General features: G+C 41.2%; 1 protein-coding gene across 3 annotated transcripts in view; it reads left to right on the forward strand.

The window, feature by feature from the left end:
- The window catches only part of EBF2 (early B-cell factor 2), a 128,542-nt gene that overhangs the window by 89,913 nt on the left and 20,289 nt on the right, over positions 1 to 18,340 (forward strand). For all 3 annotated transcript variants that reach the window (XM_010073418.1, XM_010073419.1, XM_010073420.1), the window contains 4 exons: positions 3,821 to 3,902; positions 14,424 to 14,541; positions 16,323 to 16,453; positions 16,996 to 17,122. In XM_010073418.1, the coding sequence (XP_010071720.1) occupies positions 3,821 to 3,902; positions 14,424 to 14,541; positions 16,323 to 16,453; positions 16,996 to 17,122 (458 nt within the window). The remainder of the gene's footprint in view (positions 1 to 3,820; positions 3,903 to 14,423; positions 14,542 to 16,322; positions 16,454 to 16,995; positions 17,123 to 18,340) is intronic.

The raw sequence follows: 18,340 nt of genomic DNA on the forward strand, positions 1-18,340 counted from the left end.
TCTCTGCTTGGCTGAACTCATAGCTAGTGCTGTCCTTAGGAGGGAACAAAGGCCAGCGAAGAAACATGAAAACGAGCTAATTTTTTAAAATTATGGTTTTTATTTTTTGATGTATGCGTAGGTTAAGGCCAAAATCTGTCTAAAGTTTCTAATTTAAAAAAATTAATAAAGCCTTTCTGCAATTCTCCTGTTGCCTCTAAATCAGCTTCATTTAGTGCTAAAACTTCCCTCCTCTTTGCTCCCCCCAAGTCATTTTTACTCTAATGCTGAAATAAATATTAATGCCTTTCCCAGATCCAACCACTTAAAATATGTATGTATATATAATACCCTACCAGATACTTCATGCAGGTGCCCAGTTGCAGCTAAAATTTGGCTGGAGAAACTCTGAAAGGGGAAAAAAAGAGACATGGTTCAACTAGAGGAAAAATAAAAATGGTTGTGTGTCCATCTAGATAAAACTAAATCTAAATCTGGGTGGTAGGAGGGAAAACTGTCTTAATGCAGCATATCCAGTGAACTCCAAAGAAACTACAAACGTCTTAGCACGGGTGAGATATATGAATATTGCCTCAGTGCTTCAGTACTGAAACCCAAATCCAGCACCTTCAGAAGTGAGAGGAGGAATTACTGATGCCTGTTTTCTGATATCTTGAATGTGCGCGTTTTTCCGCAGCTCAGGTGCTCGGCAATTCCAGAAAGTCGAGTACATTGTCCCTGGTGGGACTCCCGGAGTCGCTGCGGGTTAAATCTCCTGGTGAAATACCCTAAAGCTCAGTGTGTGCACACGCTGGATGCTGTTTATTGCAGGGAGAGTGCTCTGTGTATTCTAGGAGGCAGATAGCTCGGAGAACAGGAGAATTTTGTTTTCTGTGTATTTTTAGTGGACAAGACGCCCATTGGTATGAATCAGCACAGATCTAATCGACATCCCAGTTCGTTTTCACATAAGCTGCTGATCTGTGTTTGCTGGGGATCTGAACCTCAATTTAGCAGAAAATATAAATTTAGTTCATTGCCGTGCAGTGTTGCAGAGTTGAGTCAGGGATACTGTTAAACGTACATTTAGAATTCTTGGGGTTGTGTAACGTACGGTACCGCAGTATTGTACATTTAGAATTCTTATAGTGTCTGACTGTTAGGGGTTGTGTAACGTACGGTACCGCAGTATCTGAGCTCTTCCCGAAGTCAGTTCGGCTGACACAGCGAGTTCCCGTACAGACACCTTTTCCTTGCTCTGATCTTCTCCATTCTTTAGTTTGTGTTGAGCATTTTTCTCCTCTAGATGAATAGAGATGCAAGCATTTAAAAAAATGTAAAAAGGAAACTGGACATTTTCCTGATAAATTTGATCTTTTATATTTCCTTTCAAACTACTTGTAGATTTGTGTTTGCAGTTATCCACCGCAACAATCAGCCATCAGCTGCCTGATTTTCATGTGACAGTTGCTTGCTGTGGGTCCATGATATAGTTTGGTTCTGTTCTGCAGTTTCTCCTAGGTAACATAAGCAGTTTACGGATCTGTAAATATTTTTTATATCTGTAAGAAGAGGGCAGGATAGAAAGGAGCGTTTGTGAGTATCATTTCTGGCTCATATTCTCCTGTGAATCTCCGAGTGTGCCGGCATGCAGAGCGTTTTTCCTTCTGAAAACATTCTGACAGATACAATCTTGCTTCCCAAATCTTTCAGATAAAAGAGGTCACAGGTTTTATTTAGCACGAGGACTCAGTAAAACTCATTTGACAGAATATATTCACTCAGTGCTGCTCCTGAGGCGGGAAGCGCCGTAGGATTTTTAGTTCGGGATGCAAGGAGGTGAGCAGGGCTGTGTTGGCAGGAGTTGCCCCCTGCCAGCCGAGCACCGACCCGCCTCTCCCGCAGAACCCGAGAGCCAGCGTGGACAGAGCGCGCAGCAGGACACCCTGCCTTCACCCTGATCCGGGCCACGGGGAGCACCCGGAGCTCCGTAACTCCTCAACGAGAAGGAACGACGGGGATAAAAATAACAGTTTGCAAAATGCACACGCAGAGAAAAATTTTTAAAATGTTTGGGGGAGATGTAAGGAAAAAAGGAACATTTTAATTTGAAAAGCTCTCTGGAAGGATGTGTTTTGTGACAGTCACTTTAAAGGACATTATCTAGGTCTTTTTGGTGGGTTCAATTGTCATGGGGTTTTCGAAGGGTTTTGTTTGTTCAAGCAACATATAAAGGGATCAGATCCTTGGATATTTCTTTGTATGTTTGGGGCAGATGGAAGAGAAATACCGTGATGTAAGTGGTGCAAAGAAAGTAGCAATAACAAGGGAGGGTGGGTTTCTGCTTTATTGTCGTGCAGTAGGACTATTTTGGTGGTTGTTGTTGGTAAACCCTAGGAAATAGACATCTTTCTCCTTTAAAGTTCTAATTCAAGGCATGAATGTGTGAGTTCTGAAGGGACTTAGGGACTGCGGTAAAAAATCGTTGTCATAGTAACAGAAAGGGAAATAGGCCTGGCTCACCTGGGACTTTAACTTACTGCAAAAGCAGATTTTTTTTTTTTTTTTAAGGAAAGCACTCAGCAAGAGAAATAAATAAATAAAATCTTCTTTGTATTCTAAATCAATTCTTCAACTATTTATTTTTTCTTATATTCAAGGCTTTTTTCTTCTCAATCTATCTTAAAGTCTCTGTTTTTTTTTTTTTTTTAATTTTAATTGTTGCCGTTAAACCCATTTTGTCTGACAAATAGAAACGAAAAGAATCACAGAAAATACTTTCACTTGTGATAGGGGATGCCAAGAGAATTTCTTGCCTGTTATGTCTGAATTTTGAAGACATTCTTCTTTTGTTTTTATTCCAACAACTATAATTTTTCGTGCAGTTTCTTTACCTCTGAAATTCACAAATTTAAAGAGATGAATCAGATAACAAAGGGATGGATCCTCTCCTCCCTGGTTTTGACACAAAATTTTGTGGAAAATCTTATAGAAAAACGCCTGCCTAGTATTTCTAAACTGTAAACTGTTCTGTGCTCTCATGCCTAGTGTTGGGTAAGCCACTCAAACATGCTGAAGGTTCAACTCCTGTACATGACAAGCTGAACTCTACAGAATAGTAACACATAAATGTAGGCATATGTGACAGGGCAAAAATAATTGGCAGGAGAACTTTGTGCGATGTTAATAGGTTTACCTGCCTGGACAGCATGAGCTGTCATGTATTACTCCAGGTTGTGGTTTTTTCATCCTCTCTCAAAATCTGTGTAAGATTATAATCTGGAGTCTTGGCAGTTCTGCTTCTCTGCTTTACTGACGGAAATCCGAAAAACTGAAAACATCGTCAGATGAAATCTCATCAGCTTCTGCTGGGACCTGTATTTGTTTCTTGTGTTTTTAAATACATTCGAAGTAGTTTCAAGGCTTATCTGCCTCGGAGTTTTTGCAGTTTTTACAATAATGTTATCCTTCTATATTGTTTCATGGAAAATCTCTTCAGACAGTGAAAGAAAGAAAGACCTTGTATGCAAGGGAGAGAGAAAGAGACTCAAACTGTGTGGTCAAACATGCAGTACCATTAATCGGTGTTGACTCGCACCAGCCAAGAGTCCAGCTCAGAGTGGACTAGAGTCACACTGGTGGTATCTATACCTGTTTGTTTTTTTTTTTATTTAAACTTCTCTTTGTTACGGTTTGGTTTGTTTCTGTTTCGGTGAGTTCTTACAGCGCTGGTTCACTGACACACCGTAATGTGAATCCCTGCGATGTACACTTGAAAAGAGAATATAACAATGCGTGTTGTTGTGGTTCATAGAAGTGACATGGTTCTTTATCTTTCCAGATTCTTCTTAAAATTTTTTCTCAAGTGCAATCAGAATTGTTTGAAAACAGCAGGAAACCCAAGAGATATGAGACGGTTCCAGGTAAGTCTTATAAGGCTCAGCATTCATTTGCTTGCTTTTTTTTTTCTTTTCTTCTTTTCCTTTTCCCTTTCTCCTCTCTCCTACATTGTTCATAATAAACATGATGACAGTATATGATAAGCCGTATGAGATATTGTTAAAGTTTTTCTCCATTTGTTGTGTTTAAACCTTTTCTTCCCTCCTTTTTTCCTCTTTTTTCCACTCTGAATCCCCAAGGGGAAGTGATGTACTGTACCAACCAGCAGTGGATATTTGATTTGACACCCTCGGGCAAAGCACTCGCACATACAGCTGCCCACAGCAGGGATCATGTTTGTGATACTTAGATGCCTCAGAATTTTTCAAAGTAGCTCTGTACGTGGTACACAAGCAGTCTCCTCATTTCCCTCCACTCCCTATCTCTTTCCATCTCTTTTGCCTTTTAACTCTCTCATGCCCTCCCTTTCGGCTTCTTTCAAAATGATGGTCACTTTAAGATCTCACGCAGCAAAGCAACAAGACCCACGGGGACGGTGACCCAGCTGCTTTGCAGTGAAATCTGCCACTGGTTTCATCATCGCTGTCGCTGCTGTATTGTGAACAGCAGCTAATAAAAACCCCGGAGGAGGTGAGGTGTGTCAGTGGGGAAGGGAAAGGCAGGCACACACTCCTGTCTTCCACGCCCTAACCTTTTAAGCAACTATATTTGATAAATAAATATTGTACCTGTAACTTAGCCCTCACAAAGATGTAAATGGTGTGCTCAAGGCTTTTACCTGCTGGGTGCACTGTCACGTCTCTGTGGGGCGAAAGGTGGCACGGCAGAGAACGCTGGAAGCGGGGCTAGGACCAACTCCCGTGCAGCTGGGAGGGAGGCAGCGTGGTCTAGCGAAAGGGAGACAAGATGGCCAGCCGGATGGGTGGACCGTAGTGCTAATTTGCTGGGTGAACCTTGATATGAGCCATTTTTCCTTTCTCTTTGGATGTATTTCCACCTCTCCAGATGAGGTTGCTCACCTTGGTGAAACTTTGTGGTCTTGATTCAGGAGAGCGTCTGGGAAGCTGCGCGCACGCTTCGCCAGCCAGAGCCTTTGAAATGTGCTGGTGAAAGTCAGGACTACCTTTGCAAATGCTGCTGCTGCTTGTTATCATTATTATTGTACCTGAACTGTGTCACATCTCTGATAGAAGAGGATTTTAGCTTCTTGAGGGATGTGTGATTTTCTTGTAGACCCACAAGACTTGTGGTGGGAAGGTGACGTGCTTTAGGTTTGGCAATTCATGATTCATTGCTTGGGTGCTTGCATCAGTTTCCTTATTTATAAATATGAAGTTTACAGAGTTGTTTAAAACCTACCAGCAAAATATGTTTTCCCAGAGAAGTTTAGGTTTTTTTTTTTTTTTTTTTTTTTTAACGTTCACTAGTAATGAAAAATTCACAGGAGGTATATTTTTATTGAAAAAAAAAAGTTCATCTTTGAAGAGAAAAACTGCAAAACAAAAGCTTCTGAAAGCTACAAGAATTTTAAAGAAACGTAGGCAAAAATACAAGTTATTAATTTTTGTTTTGAGCAGAAATAAATTTAAAGAAGAATTCCTGTCCAACTTAATTTTTTTCACTAGTAGTTTAAAGAGACTGCAGTGACTTCTTCACTCTGTGTTTTTAGAGATGATAAGACGTGAGAAGAAAGAGGTGCTCATTGTTAGGAAATTCATACTGATTTTTTTTTTCTAGTGGCAATTTCCATAAAGAAAAAACACCAATTAGATATCATCTGCCAAGAATGCAAAAAAAAAATCGAGAGAAAAGGAAAACTCTCTAGCATGTAAACAGATCGTGTTAGCTCTTAGAGCCAGCTAGAATAGCTGATTGTGGAATGTAATGAAACATAAATACAGACTGTCTTATGAGTTTGGAAAAAATCTTGGACGAGGGTATCCTGATTAGCACCTGGGGATTCTAGGCATTGCCATAGTACAAACAATGTTGGTTCTAACAGCCAAAATATAAATTCTGGAGCCAAACACACCTGAACACTGAAAAAAAATCCGATCTGATTTCAGTCTCATCCTAGCTGCCCTCGCACTATGGTGAGTGAAACTCAGATCCTAGATTTCCATCAGGTGCTGAACTGCAGGAGGATTTTGGGTTGATTATATTTTTTTGGCAGAAATCTGTCTCTAGTATCTTTGTTTCACCTCTGTGTCTCCAGATCCCATCACCCAAAATGGTGATGTTCTAGAGCCTAAATAGCTTAAAATCCCCAGTGAAACGCTGAAGAGGGAAGCTGAAAGGAGTGGTACAGCACCCTCGTGGTTACTGGGGGAAGCCTTCATTCCTCCAGCCCATCCACCTGGCATGCCTCGTGTGTATGAGAAAGTATGGCCTTGCTTTTGATCTTTGTACCAAAACCAGCAGTTTATTGGAGAAGAAAATGAGCTGGGATAGACTCTTCATCTGGTTTTTCTGCCTTACAGCATGCCAAACCAGAAAAACAGAGCCAAGTGCAACTCTCTGGTTCTGTTTTGCAGGGCTGGCTGAAACTCCTTTTGCACTTTCCGTCCATGTAAGTTCATAACCTTGGAGTTTCGTTTTGAGATTTAAGTTCAAACCCCAACTTAATCAAGATCAGGCAAAACCACTAGGTTTAGCTTTTTTTGTCAAAACCAAAAATGTTGTCAAGACTTTGTTTCAGAGTTGCAAAAATGAACTCTTCGAGACAAATTGCAAAATGCTTGAGGTTTTGAGCGAAAGCAGGATCTTCATTCAGGCTTGCTCAAAACTGGATGCATTGGTTGGTGAGCTTTGTTCTGGGCTCCAGAGGTCAGTATGTATAAAAAAACATACAAAAAATAGTTCGATTGCTAAAATTTTACACATTGGCAGTAAAAAAGCTCCGTGTTCCAACGGAAATTAGCCGTGATGAACTGTAAAGACAATATGTAGAGACAGCTTGTTTGCTGTCTGCCTCGTGGCTTCTAAGGATAGAAGCATGACTTCCCTGAACGTAACGAAAGTTAGGAGTATTCTTGAACACTCTACTGTTTCTGTCTTCTGGATCCTCCTCTCTTTTTTTTTCTTTTTTTTTTTTTTTTTTTTTTTGGCTTTGTTTTGTGTTTTGTTTTGGTTTTCATTTTTACATTTGGGCAAACACTTCTCTGCCTCCTGCTTGTGGAGCATGGGCTGTCAGCTACCCTTCAGGTCAGAAGTGGGGAAAAAAAGATGGAACACTCCAAATATTAGTGATGTGCTTGCACACTGTGAACGCGTTCGTTTTAATTGTTAAAATTTACATCAGGGAAAGTAATTAATGTGCAGAATTGTTTATTAGGTTTGAAAAGACAGTTGTTCATCCTCCCAGTCCAGGAACATGTGAGCAGAGTAAAAGCAGGGTCAAAAAGCACAGTGCAGTAGGATACTTTATTCATTGTATGATTTAATTCATTATGATTTATTCTTGGGCCACATCTAAAACTTTTATTGTTTTTTCTAGTAAATGATTTGTACAGCTGTTGTTATTAAGGCCCTCGTCTTCCAGACATTTCCATGCATTTAACTTTCCTTATGCAAACAGACTTCTGCAGCGATGCTCCACTAAGTGTCTTTTAATTTGTACCTGTGTTTTCCTGCAGAACCAAATATATTAATTTTCAATACAGTAACGCTTGTCACATCTCCAGGAGACGTAACAATACTCTTTATGGTTATTTAAAAAAAAAGAACAAAACAGAAGAAAGAATCTTTATGTGAAAGTTCTCATTTAAATTGCTACTGAAACCTGGAACTGAAAGGGTCTCATCAAAAAAACATTTTTGCTCTTTAATGGAGATTGAATGAAAGCCCAAAACTCAGGCTTTGTTGTTGAGACACAAATATAAATAACAGACATGGAAATAGTGCTGTACAATGCATCTTATTGAGTTCTTCCAGCATGGAAGAATGGTTACTCATGTCTGGAAAAGTGTCAAGTTAATGCTTCTGATTAGAGATGGGTGTGAAGCGACACAGTTTGGGCTTGGTTTGGCTGATCACCAGAGTTCCAGGGCGTTGGGATCCAGCCTCAGCCTCATTTCTAGATAGGTTTTAAGATGTAGATACTTTGCACTATAGTTACAATATATTAAACTAAATGAAATGTTAGATTTCACTTATATCACACCCATTTGAAAAAGGGGGGGGGGGAGAAAAAGGGGTGGAGAGGTTACATTAACACTGAATTGTAAATTTAATACAGCTCCAGATGCCTGAAGATGGTTTTTTTTTTTTTTTTATTTAGTGTAATTCTTTAGTTTGGAGAGCAACACCAGCTGTTTTGTGATCACATTAACTGTTTGAAATTTGCTTTGACATTAAGTGGAGCTTCAAAGATATAATGAAAATCTCTTAACTTTCTTTTTCTTCTGAATCAAATACAAAGGTTCTCTGCTGTTGAAAAAATTGTCATACCTCAGAAGTTAAAGGATGTGTGATCGTTATTGTAGTGGGTTTTTTCCCCCAGTAATAACATAATTTTATTGTGAATCACTCACTCCTTCAGTGTCTGTCAGCAGCTAAAGCAGGGAAAGGGCATCTTTCTAGAACTAATGGATATTTTCATGGTTGCTTGATGGCTGCCCAGATATGTATGCAGATCGAGTAGTATGTCCTTGTGAATTTAGTTGAAGCAAATCTTGATTCTTTATCAACTAAAATATTTCTGAACGAAGATTGTCAGTGGAAAACCGAAACAAAAAGCATGTTAAAATCACCTGTTCAAACTATAGTGCTGACTGAGTTCAGCTAATCTGCAAACCCAAGTTTCCATAGGTATTGTCATTACTGTCATTGCTGTATTCTCAGTGAGTGATTCTCCCAGGAACGGAGTAAAAAAAAAAAAAAAAAAAAATTATGCCCTCCATTTAATGAGGACTTCTCCTAGAGAACTTGATTGAAGCCCAATGATACTTAATGGTAACGACCGGTGTGTAATGGGGGACAATAATTCTGTGGAATTAAGATGAGGCACTTCAGCTAAAATGCTTCAGCTGAGACCTGGTGCTAAGGCATTAGACTCCTGTTGATTGGGAATTCTGCTTCAGCCAGTAACAGGCTGATTAAACAGATCTACAGTGCCACGGCCGAGGGAATGGTACGAGGCAACAGAACATCAATACTAACAATGGTCATCTTTGAACCAACACGCTTTTTTAGGAACAAAAACAGAAAGGTCAGCAGTTGCCCTCCGTTTTCAGCAGAAATCAGGACATGGAATGTTTCCTGGCAGGTATCCCCTTCTAGGAGCTCTAGGGAGAAAGAGAAAGGAAAAATAACAAGGTGTATCCCTGGGGAGATTTCCTTCCTGACCTCAGAGTGGTTGGATCAGTTCATCATCAGGCACGTGAGCAAAGCTGGCTGTGTCTGAGAAGTCACCCAGCTCGCTTCTGATAAGAAGCGTTGAAGGATCTGTGTCATTCAGGAAGAAGAGAAATGGGTAAGAGTGGTGGGATAATAGTGTGAGTTAGGAATGTTGTAGACTGTGAAAAACCAAAAAAGGGATAGCAGGAACAAAACATAACTGGTCTAAATCAAAATCCTTTTCAGAGTGATGGTGAAAGAATGTGCCAGAGACCCCCATGGTCAGATCGGGATATGGATAGAGATCGCTGAACTGTTGTTAGAGAGATGAACGCTACGCGGACTAAGGTCATTATGGGAGACTGATTTCCCAGGTATACATTGCAAGGCAAATGCAACTGGTATCAACAGAGTCCAGAGCTATTACTGGGTGGCAGATTTCTTCATCCGATAGTGAGTGCCCCAACAAAAGGTGATGTTATTTTAGATTCTGTAGGAGTTAGAGAGGGCCTGACTGCAACTGCAAAAGAAAAAAACACACAAGGAGCCTAATGTGCTGAGATCTGCAAACCAAATAGCCATGGTGACAGTGAGTTGCCAGAGGTGTGTGTTGCCTGTTAAAAACAAACCGCAGATGGGATTCTGCTATGTCTCAGGTAAGCTTTGCCAGTAGAGAGAAGGATGCGTTTGTAGGATTGTACCCCACTGATTTCTTGTTGGGAATACCGTACACTGGTTTAACCATCTTCAGCAGAGAGTGAAAATGAGATTGGGACAGGCGCAGGAGTGGGTCATTAAGGTGACCAGGGAGCTGACAAGGGCTTGGCTCAAATACTTCAGTGATGTGCCCTGAGAAGGATGTAACCATTGTCTGAAAATAAGTTAGACCAGAAAGAGAAATAACAATTTCAAAGCCAGTGTTAAGTACAAACTGACTAGGAATTAATGTAGGCTGTAAACCATAAATTCCCTAACAGTCAGGACAAGAGGAGGACCAAAGGCAAAAGCTTGAAGCGGTTGAAGACAATTTTATAAAAGTAGCTATGTACTTTGGTTATCTGTAATAGCAGAAGTCAGTGACCCAGGAGTTATCTCCCACCCCTGTGCCCTATAGTCCGAGGAGGGCTCATTCCTGAAATGAGGGCCATGTGCACGGTTTTTTCTGTGAGCCCAGACAGGCTCATGGTCTCAGGGAGGATTTCCCAAAGAATTCAATGGAAGTTTTGAGCACAGAGAGGCTGCTGGCATTTTTTCACATTGTTTATCTTATTCCTAATCCAACTATGAAGCAAACATTCTATTCCAGCATCTCCTCCTGTATTACTCGCTCAACCAAAACGCCTGTTGACATCAATGGGAGCCCTGTCCAAGTGAAGACAGCAGGATGAGGCCTGACATATTTTCTTCCACCCAGCTGGAGAACAATAATAACAATGATAATTTTTAAAATCTTCATAGTAGTTATTCTTTGCAAAAGTTAAAATAACATGGTGCTGTGACTAGAGAGTTATAAGGGAAAGTGCATCAGGAATGTAATATTGTTTCCAGATGTACAATGTCATAAAGAATTTTTTCCACACTTGGAATGGTAACAGGAATTTTTTTGAGAGAGATCATTTACACAGTGATGAGATATGTTACATGTAAGTAAATGCCTGTATGCCTGGAATGTTTGTACCATATGTCTAAATAGGTGTCTGTGAGTGATACAGCTTTTATATACACGATGATGTGTGCTTACCTGCAGATACGGGATTTGAAGAGGAGCATACTTTAGAATTTAGAAGTAATGTACAGAGCAGGGAGGGAAGATTGTAGTACCCAGGTAAAGGTTTGTAGAAATACAACACTTTGAGCTGTGCAGGGAAGTGAAAGAGGGGCAGTGCAGCTCAGAGGACCCGAGTTTAACGTGCTGGAGACAGTTTGACTGGATGCTGTGGTAGGTGAACCCTCCGTGTGGTTTTTGAGCAGGGATTACATTACAGAAATACACCCAGGAAACAAAAATCATGTGGAGGTACAGCAGATGATTTTCTTCAGTTCTGCTGGGGAATCACTGTTTTATGTCTGTGGCTTCAGAGCTAATCACAAGACCCTCCCAGATTTGCAAAGAGAATCTTAAGAACTGCCAAAAACACCACTTGGAGGCCCGTGACTCCCTTGCTGTTCCTAGAGATGGAACCTACATTGGGGTGGACGAGGAGTAACACATTGCCCTGTCTATTCTTCCTTGGTCGGTTGTCCTCTGGAACTCCAACAGAGGTGTTGGGTTGATCCAGCTGTTGGGCAGCCAAAATCTCTACGTCTTTGTGCTGTCTGTGTCAGCTGCAGTTACTGGAATCCATGGCCCACCTGACATGTTCTGATGTTCTCAGATCATCCCCTCAGGGTTACATTTTGCATTAACTACTGTTCTTAGGTAAAAGACCGTCAACTGAATAGGCAGAGAAGCCAAATTATTGTACGCAAGAAGCGGTGCCATCAGATCAGGAAAAGAAAAACACACCAAACCTATTTGCCAGTAATTTGCCGGTGCTGGGGACAAATCTGAGAATTTACATCTCCAGGGAAGTTTGCACATCACCTTTCATTGGCACTAAATACAGGTTTTAAAAAAAAAAAGGAAAGGACTAGAATGTTTTATGATGTTAGGAGAACAAGTGTTATTGATAAATATGAGTTTGGAAAGGTATTGGCAAAAATGCATATAAATGGTTAACAAGGTAATGGTAAGAAACGTTGACCTTGATTTGTTTAGCTAAGATGTAAAGATTTTTGAAGGTCAAAGGTGTTCTTGTGTAGTGTTTTGGAGTCTAACTGTGTCTGACCCTCTAACATTAAGCTGCTGTGGCCTGCAGTTTTGAAGAGTGAAGCAAACCAGGGGGAAAGAGAGAAGGGGGAGAGAACAGGAAATGGAGTGAGGTGTTTCAGGAAGTTGTCAGGAGTTGACTGATTGATTCCAGATGGAAAGGGTCACCCTTCGTGACCCAGGAAATACTCACTGGGGGAAAGCAGTTGGCTTGTGAAAGGGAAGGGCCTGGGAGTTAGAGACCATAGTGGAATGCACATTCCTCTTCCTTTTATCCATAAAACATTGTTTTTTAATCTTCAGTATAAAACAATGGGATTGTCATCTTCACCAGGCAAGAGGGAACGGCTGGAGCAGAGTGAAGAAGTTTGGTAATTTTTATGTCCATAAACTCACATGTTCTTACTCCGCATCATGATAATGAGTTGGCCAGCAGTGTGGTGGCAGAGATGACAACGGTCTCTACTGAATTTCAACAGTATCTTAGAGATTGCTGCAAATACGGTTCAAAACTTTGGGAAGGTTCTGGTCCAGATCTGAACTTTGCATTTGGTCCTGTCCCTGCGAATGCTGTATTTATTTACCCCAGTTCCCAGCCCAGGAGATGCCAAGTGGCTTTGACCCTCCTCTGATGAATGGGAGAGGTGAATAAAAATGGAGCCGCTCATGGAGAGAGGTCTGAGAGAGCATCTTCCGTTCCTGCTGGCTCAGGGAACAGAGGATGCTCAGCACTTATCTTGGCAGCAGAGGACTGTCTCTTGCTGTTACTCAAGCTACAGGGATCTCTACAACTCTTTACTGGAATGTGGCTCGTGATTTGGGCGCAACATTTACACCTAAGTGGTTATTCGAACAGGGAATGTGTGTATGCTTGAAGTCTGCGTATATTATAAAGATCTCATCCTGAGAGCATGTGGGTGTGCGTTTATCACATACGTATCTTGTGTATGTGAGGTCAGATATGTATATATTATAGTGTAACTGTATATATATGATATACTTTTTATTTACATTTGGTTACAATTTAAACACTTGTCGTAAATATTTCAGACACTGGAATAATTCAGGTCTATTCCCCTGTTGCCATAGTGTGCTCTGTGCTGGCCAGTGAGAGATTAAAATTTATTTCCATTGTTTAACGGAAAATAATGAAGTGCATCTGAGTGGGTTCAACTATGTCATGCGGGAAATGTTCACTTTGGATCCGAGTCTCACTCCACCCAAATGCGCAATGATGAAATCAGTTGGCACACAAAAGCAGCACATTTTGTGACAAGAATGCTTGAGAAGTGTAAGAGTACAGTATGACAAGAGCCTTTTGGAATGAATTAAACTTGTCTCAAGAAAGCAAGTATTCTTTAAGCTCGCATAATCCTCCAGGAGGGCAAGGTTTCTCCTGCTATATGCTGAATAGAGTTTTATCAACAATTAGAGCTTGACATTCTCTTACCTAGACCATGACAGCTGTATCTGTGAAAATTCATGAACACATCCAGGGTCAGATTCTCCGTAGCTGTGAATTGCTGTAGCTGTGCGGCAGCTGAATGGAGTTCAGCTGATTTACACCAACTAATGGTCGAAACCTCAAAGTTTCAATACGATGCATCATATTTCAGTAGTTAAAACACAGTTTGCTTGGTTTTTCCTAAAAGTCTGTAGTTTAAAGGCACAGATATTTCTGGATTTATAGAATTTACGGCTTTGGATATTGTATTTTAAAGTGAAAACTAAGTGGGATTAATATTAATTAGCACATACAGTTACTTCCTGTAAGAATTCCTGTGCTTTTGGAGCCCAGCAGCGTGAGTCATGGACGCTAAGGTTTAAAAACTTCTTGATTTGGGGTCCTCCGGCTCAGATGATTTTCAAGAGACACTAAGCACATGTATGTCAAAACCCAGACATGATATTAGGTGTTGTTTTCACGAGGCAGGAGTTTCCATGTTGCTCAGTCGAGGGAGAGCTGGATTTTCGAGGCAGATGCAGATCCATTTGCATGTGTGCACAGTACAGCAGATGGCTCTGGGTCTGCGTGTGTGTGTCGGGGGGCAAATTGCTGCGGTGCTCCGCAGCCTGCCCTCCTGGTTGGTATATACAGACCTCGCTGCTATCAGTGCATCGTAGGAAACTAAATTTAGGGCCATCTGCAGTAGCTGGTTCATTTTACAGTCAGAACTTTATACGACCCTTAGGATGCGATGTTAAATGGAATTAATGCATAGAATGAAGGCTGAAAATATTTTCTCCCCTTCTTCGTAGGGATTAAACCCTGCAGGACGTGATGCCATTTTACAAACAGAACAGGGTTTTAACGAAACTGAAAAATTAATACTTAAGTTGAATTTCAAAGTAAATTTTGTTTACCTGCCTCCTTTTTCTTCCCTTTCTAAATATCTAGGTTGTGCTATCGACAACAGTGAATGTTGATGGGCACGTACTGGCAGTGTCTGACAACATGTTTGTTCACAACAACTCCAAGCACGGACGGAGAGCGAGGAGACTTGACCCCTCAGAAGGTAAGATATTTGTATGAAAACAGTACGCAAATGAATGCAAAAGTGTATTACCCATTCTTCAATTTCTGTTTGTTTTCGGGAGGGAAGGATAGCTGAGGGGAAACTATAGAACCTCAGGGGGTTTGGAGAGGGAAGAGGCAGGAAAACAGTGTCTGCTGCATGCAAAATGTGATCCTCTTTACATCTGAGAGGCTGGCTGCCCCTCTCCCCACCCCCATTTATTAATTAGTTTGTACTGCGAAGATGAAAAACACAGAAACACTAAGTATTATCTAAATTTCAGACTTCTCATTCAGCTGGGATAGATTTGATTTCAGGCAAATTAGGCAACATGACATCTTAGTTAAACAGAACTGTTCCAGCACAAGATGTGTATGAAAAAGTGTCACTGGTTCCCTTAAACAAACTGTGCGCGAAGCATAACAATGCACAGAAGGCAACTGACACTAATTGATTTGAGTTTGTTTGGCTAAGCGAGGCTCATGGCCGGCTACAGGATGGGGTTTGGACTATATTAAAGCAATTACAAATACTTGTATCTGTTAAGCTTCAAAATGGATCGCTCCTCCCCTCCCTCTTCCCATACATTCATTACCAACGCTTTCCACCTCTCTCACGCAGACAGTGCACGAAATTACCAGAAAATGCTATCTGTGCCTGCTTTTCCCTCCCCTGCAGCTAGTGAAAGTGAGAAGAACTAGTGATGTTAGTAGAAAAGACAAGCAAGGATATTATTTCATTATAATGTTTTGCTGCCCCACTTCTTAACTGTGCCCTATATCAACCCAAAAGAAGAATTAATGAACTGGAAGAAAATGATTGAATCAGTAAAGAATTCAGAGTGGTGTTAATTCTCCCCCAGCGGGCAGTGAAATGGTAGAAGGAAAATCCCAGGATTCCTAGCCTAGGAAGCCATCCAGTTTTTCCTTGACTGATTGGATGTGATTGACTGGCTGTTCAAAGGAGTCTCATGTTTTTGGAGCACTGCCAAAGTTCCCCTCCACCTCTGACCCTGTCAACATTGGGAATGGAGTGATGGATTGACTTTGGTTATGGCCTGGAAACCATATTGGGTTCCTGATGGGATGTATAGTCCAGAGGCCTTGAACATATGGAAGGGAGAAGAAAAAAAAAAAAAATCTACTCTCTAAAAATCAATAAAATTTTTAGAAATTGTCTCCTGATAGGAATTGGAGGAAACATTTGATATTCCTGTATCTTTTTTACCCATTGATAAACTTAATAAATCTTAACCTACCTCTCTTTCCGCAGGGTTTGGCTTTTGTGTGATCATATGCTAATGAGTGGGGTTTTTTTAAACAGCCTCTGCACAATCATTTAAGCGTTTCATTTTTACACCCACTACAGTTGGCCTATTAGGCTTTAATGACACAATGTTAAGTGCCAGTAATGAATAGGCAATTAATTAACACTAGCAAGGCAGAAAACATGCTTTTATTTATTTATTTCTTTACTTATTTATTTATGTATTGGGCTTGGTGGGAATGGTAAAGCAGCCTTCATGGGTGAATGGCCGGAGGGGACTTGTCCTAGCACCAGGGAATTCCTGCCAGCCGGGAAGCTGCAGCAGCGCAGAAACTCCCAGCAGCGGGCAGGTGAAGCTGCTCTAAGCTGCAGTTTGCTTCAGTATGACTTAGGACGGCTTAATGTGCACAGAATTTCCTTGTAACCCATCTGCTGCAAGGGTTTACACCCAGTATTGCAAACAGTCTCAAACCCAAAACCTTCACTTGATGCTCTGCTGTCCTTGTTTTGTTCAGCCACACCGTGCATCAAAGCCATCAGCCCGAGTGAAGGCTGGACTACGGGGGGAGCGATGGTGATCATTATTGGAGACAACTTCTTTGATGGGCTGCAAGTTGTGTTTGGAACCATGCTCGTATGGAGTGAGGTAGGTAGAGGTGGCTCCTTAGTGCTGAATTGAAGAAACACTCCTTTGCTGAGGAAAGTGGAGGGGGAACAGTGTTCATTCCCATTCCAGTAATGGTGCAAAAATGGTGGTGTGTAGGGCAGGTGATATAAACCTGTATGAGGGAAATTTGTGGAACGTGTTTAGTCTGTGGAACTCCTTGCTGTGTGATATTTTTGAGGCCAACTGCTCAGTAATATCCAGAATGGGACTGAGCAATGCTAGACATCTGGAGACAGGTAAAGGTAAAGAAATAAAGGGTTAGAGTGTGGGAAGGAGAAAGAATTCCCTCTGGGTCCAGAAGTAAGCCAGCAATTTTCCTGATGATAATTTATCCTAAAATGTGTCTTCCTCTCCTGGAGGCCAGAAACTAGAGTGGATGTATCACTTGCCTGATCTATAGTGTCTCCTGTATAGGAATAGAGCAATGCATTTACTTATAAAGCATTGGAGGGTGAAAAGTGAAAGTGGGGGGAATAACACCGACCGGACATAATCATACCTCTCCTTTTCTTATTTCTCAGCTTATCACGCCTCATGCCATCCGAGTTCAGACACCTCCGCGTCACATTCCCGGAGTGGTGGAGGTGACATTATCGTACAAATCCAAACAGTTTTGCAAAGGCGCGCCAGGCAGGTTTATTTACACAGGTAGGTGACTGCGATTGACGCCAGAGGAGCTCGAGCTCACTGCCTCTTTGTTTTGGTAATCAGTATTGACAACTCTCTGCTTGCTTGCTTGCTTTAGGCTCTCCCTGTTTGAAGGCCACTCTGGTAGTTGTGACATTTGGACATGTAAGGAGAGAGCTTCATTGTTGTGCAGAGGTGTTAAGGCACTGTTCTGACACATGTTAATATTTTTTCCAGATTAGAGCTCATGCTGTTAGGATATGGGTCTGCCTATAGATACACTGAGTGTACAGGAACATGATAGCATTGTTCTACATACTGGAAGATGTTTTATTTATAACAATATTTATTTTACATTTCCCTCTCGCTGGGGGTAACCTTTCATTTTCAAGATAATCCCAGAGGACAAAGAGAGCATCTTGTACAGAGAGAAGCCAATGAGCTGAATGGAAAATAAATCTGTTGGTGTTACTTTACTCTTAAAGGGATTATCAACTTATTTAGTGTCCTATATTCACCTCTGCTAGCAGGAGAATATTATCTGTAGGTCTGAAAGAAAAAAATCAGATGGGACCATTCACTGCTCTCTGGGAAAAAAAGATGGATCTTATGTCTGAGCAGGTTAAACCTATCTCCTTTTCCTGGGAGATACCTGGCCAAGCCATCAAACAGGTTACAGATTCAAATCAGCATGCAAATATATCGTGTTTCAAAAGACAGGTTACCAGAGTCTGGCACTCCTTAAGCAAGGGAACAGTGTCAGGGATTCATGGGCTTGTAGGGGCTGTGCTAGGCCTGATGTGTTTACCTTCAGAGAAAGAGAGACTCTTAACTCTTTAGTTATTATTATGGATTTAAATGTCAAGTTCTTCTGTGCCATTTTCTGCTTCTGGAGGCCTTGCTCTCACAGCATCTTCAACATTACCGAGGACCTCCATCTGTGTGCTGCTGGAACCTGTGCTGAGAGAGGTTTAGGGATGGAGTGGTACAGAGATGTGTGATAGGAATGTGCATTCCTCCGTGAAGAAAAGTCATCTTATTATTGTAAAGCTGTTTTAAGTGCAAGACTTACTTGTACCATCTAGGGGAGACTCGAGTCACACTGCAGTGCGGTTCTTTGACATGTTAATTAGAGTGCTTCCACAAAAAAGGACGTGAAGGTGTATGTAGGAGCCAGCAGAAGAGAAGAAAGTTAGATATACTATCCCTGTTTAACTGGTGTTATTGGCATAAGGATAT

This window comes from Pterocles gutturalis, unplaced genomic scaffold (genome assembly GCF_000699245.1).
Source record: "Pterocles gutturalis isolate BGI_N339 unplaced genomic scaffold, ASM69924v1 scaffold16017, whole genome shotgun sequence".
Lineage (NCBI taxonomy): Eukaryota > Metazoa > Chordata > Aves > Pterocliformes > Pteroclidae > Pterocles > Pterocles gutturalis.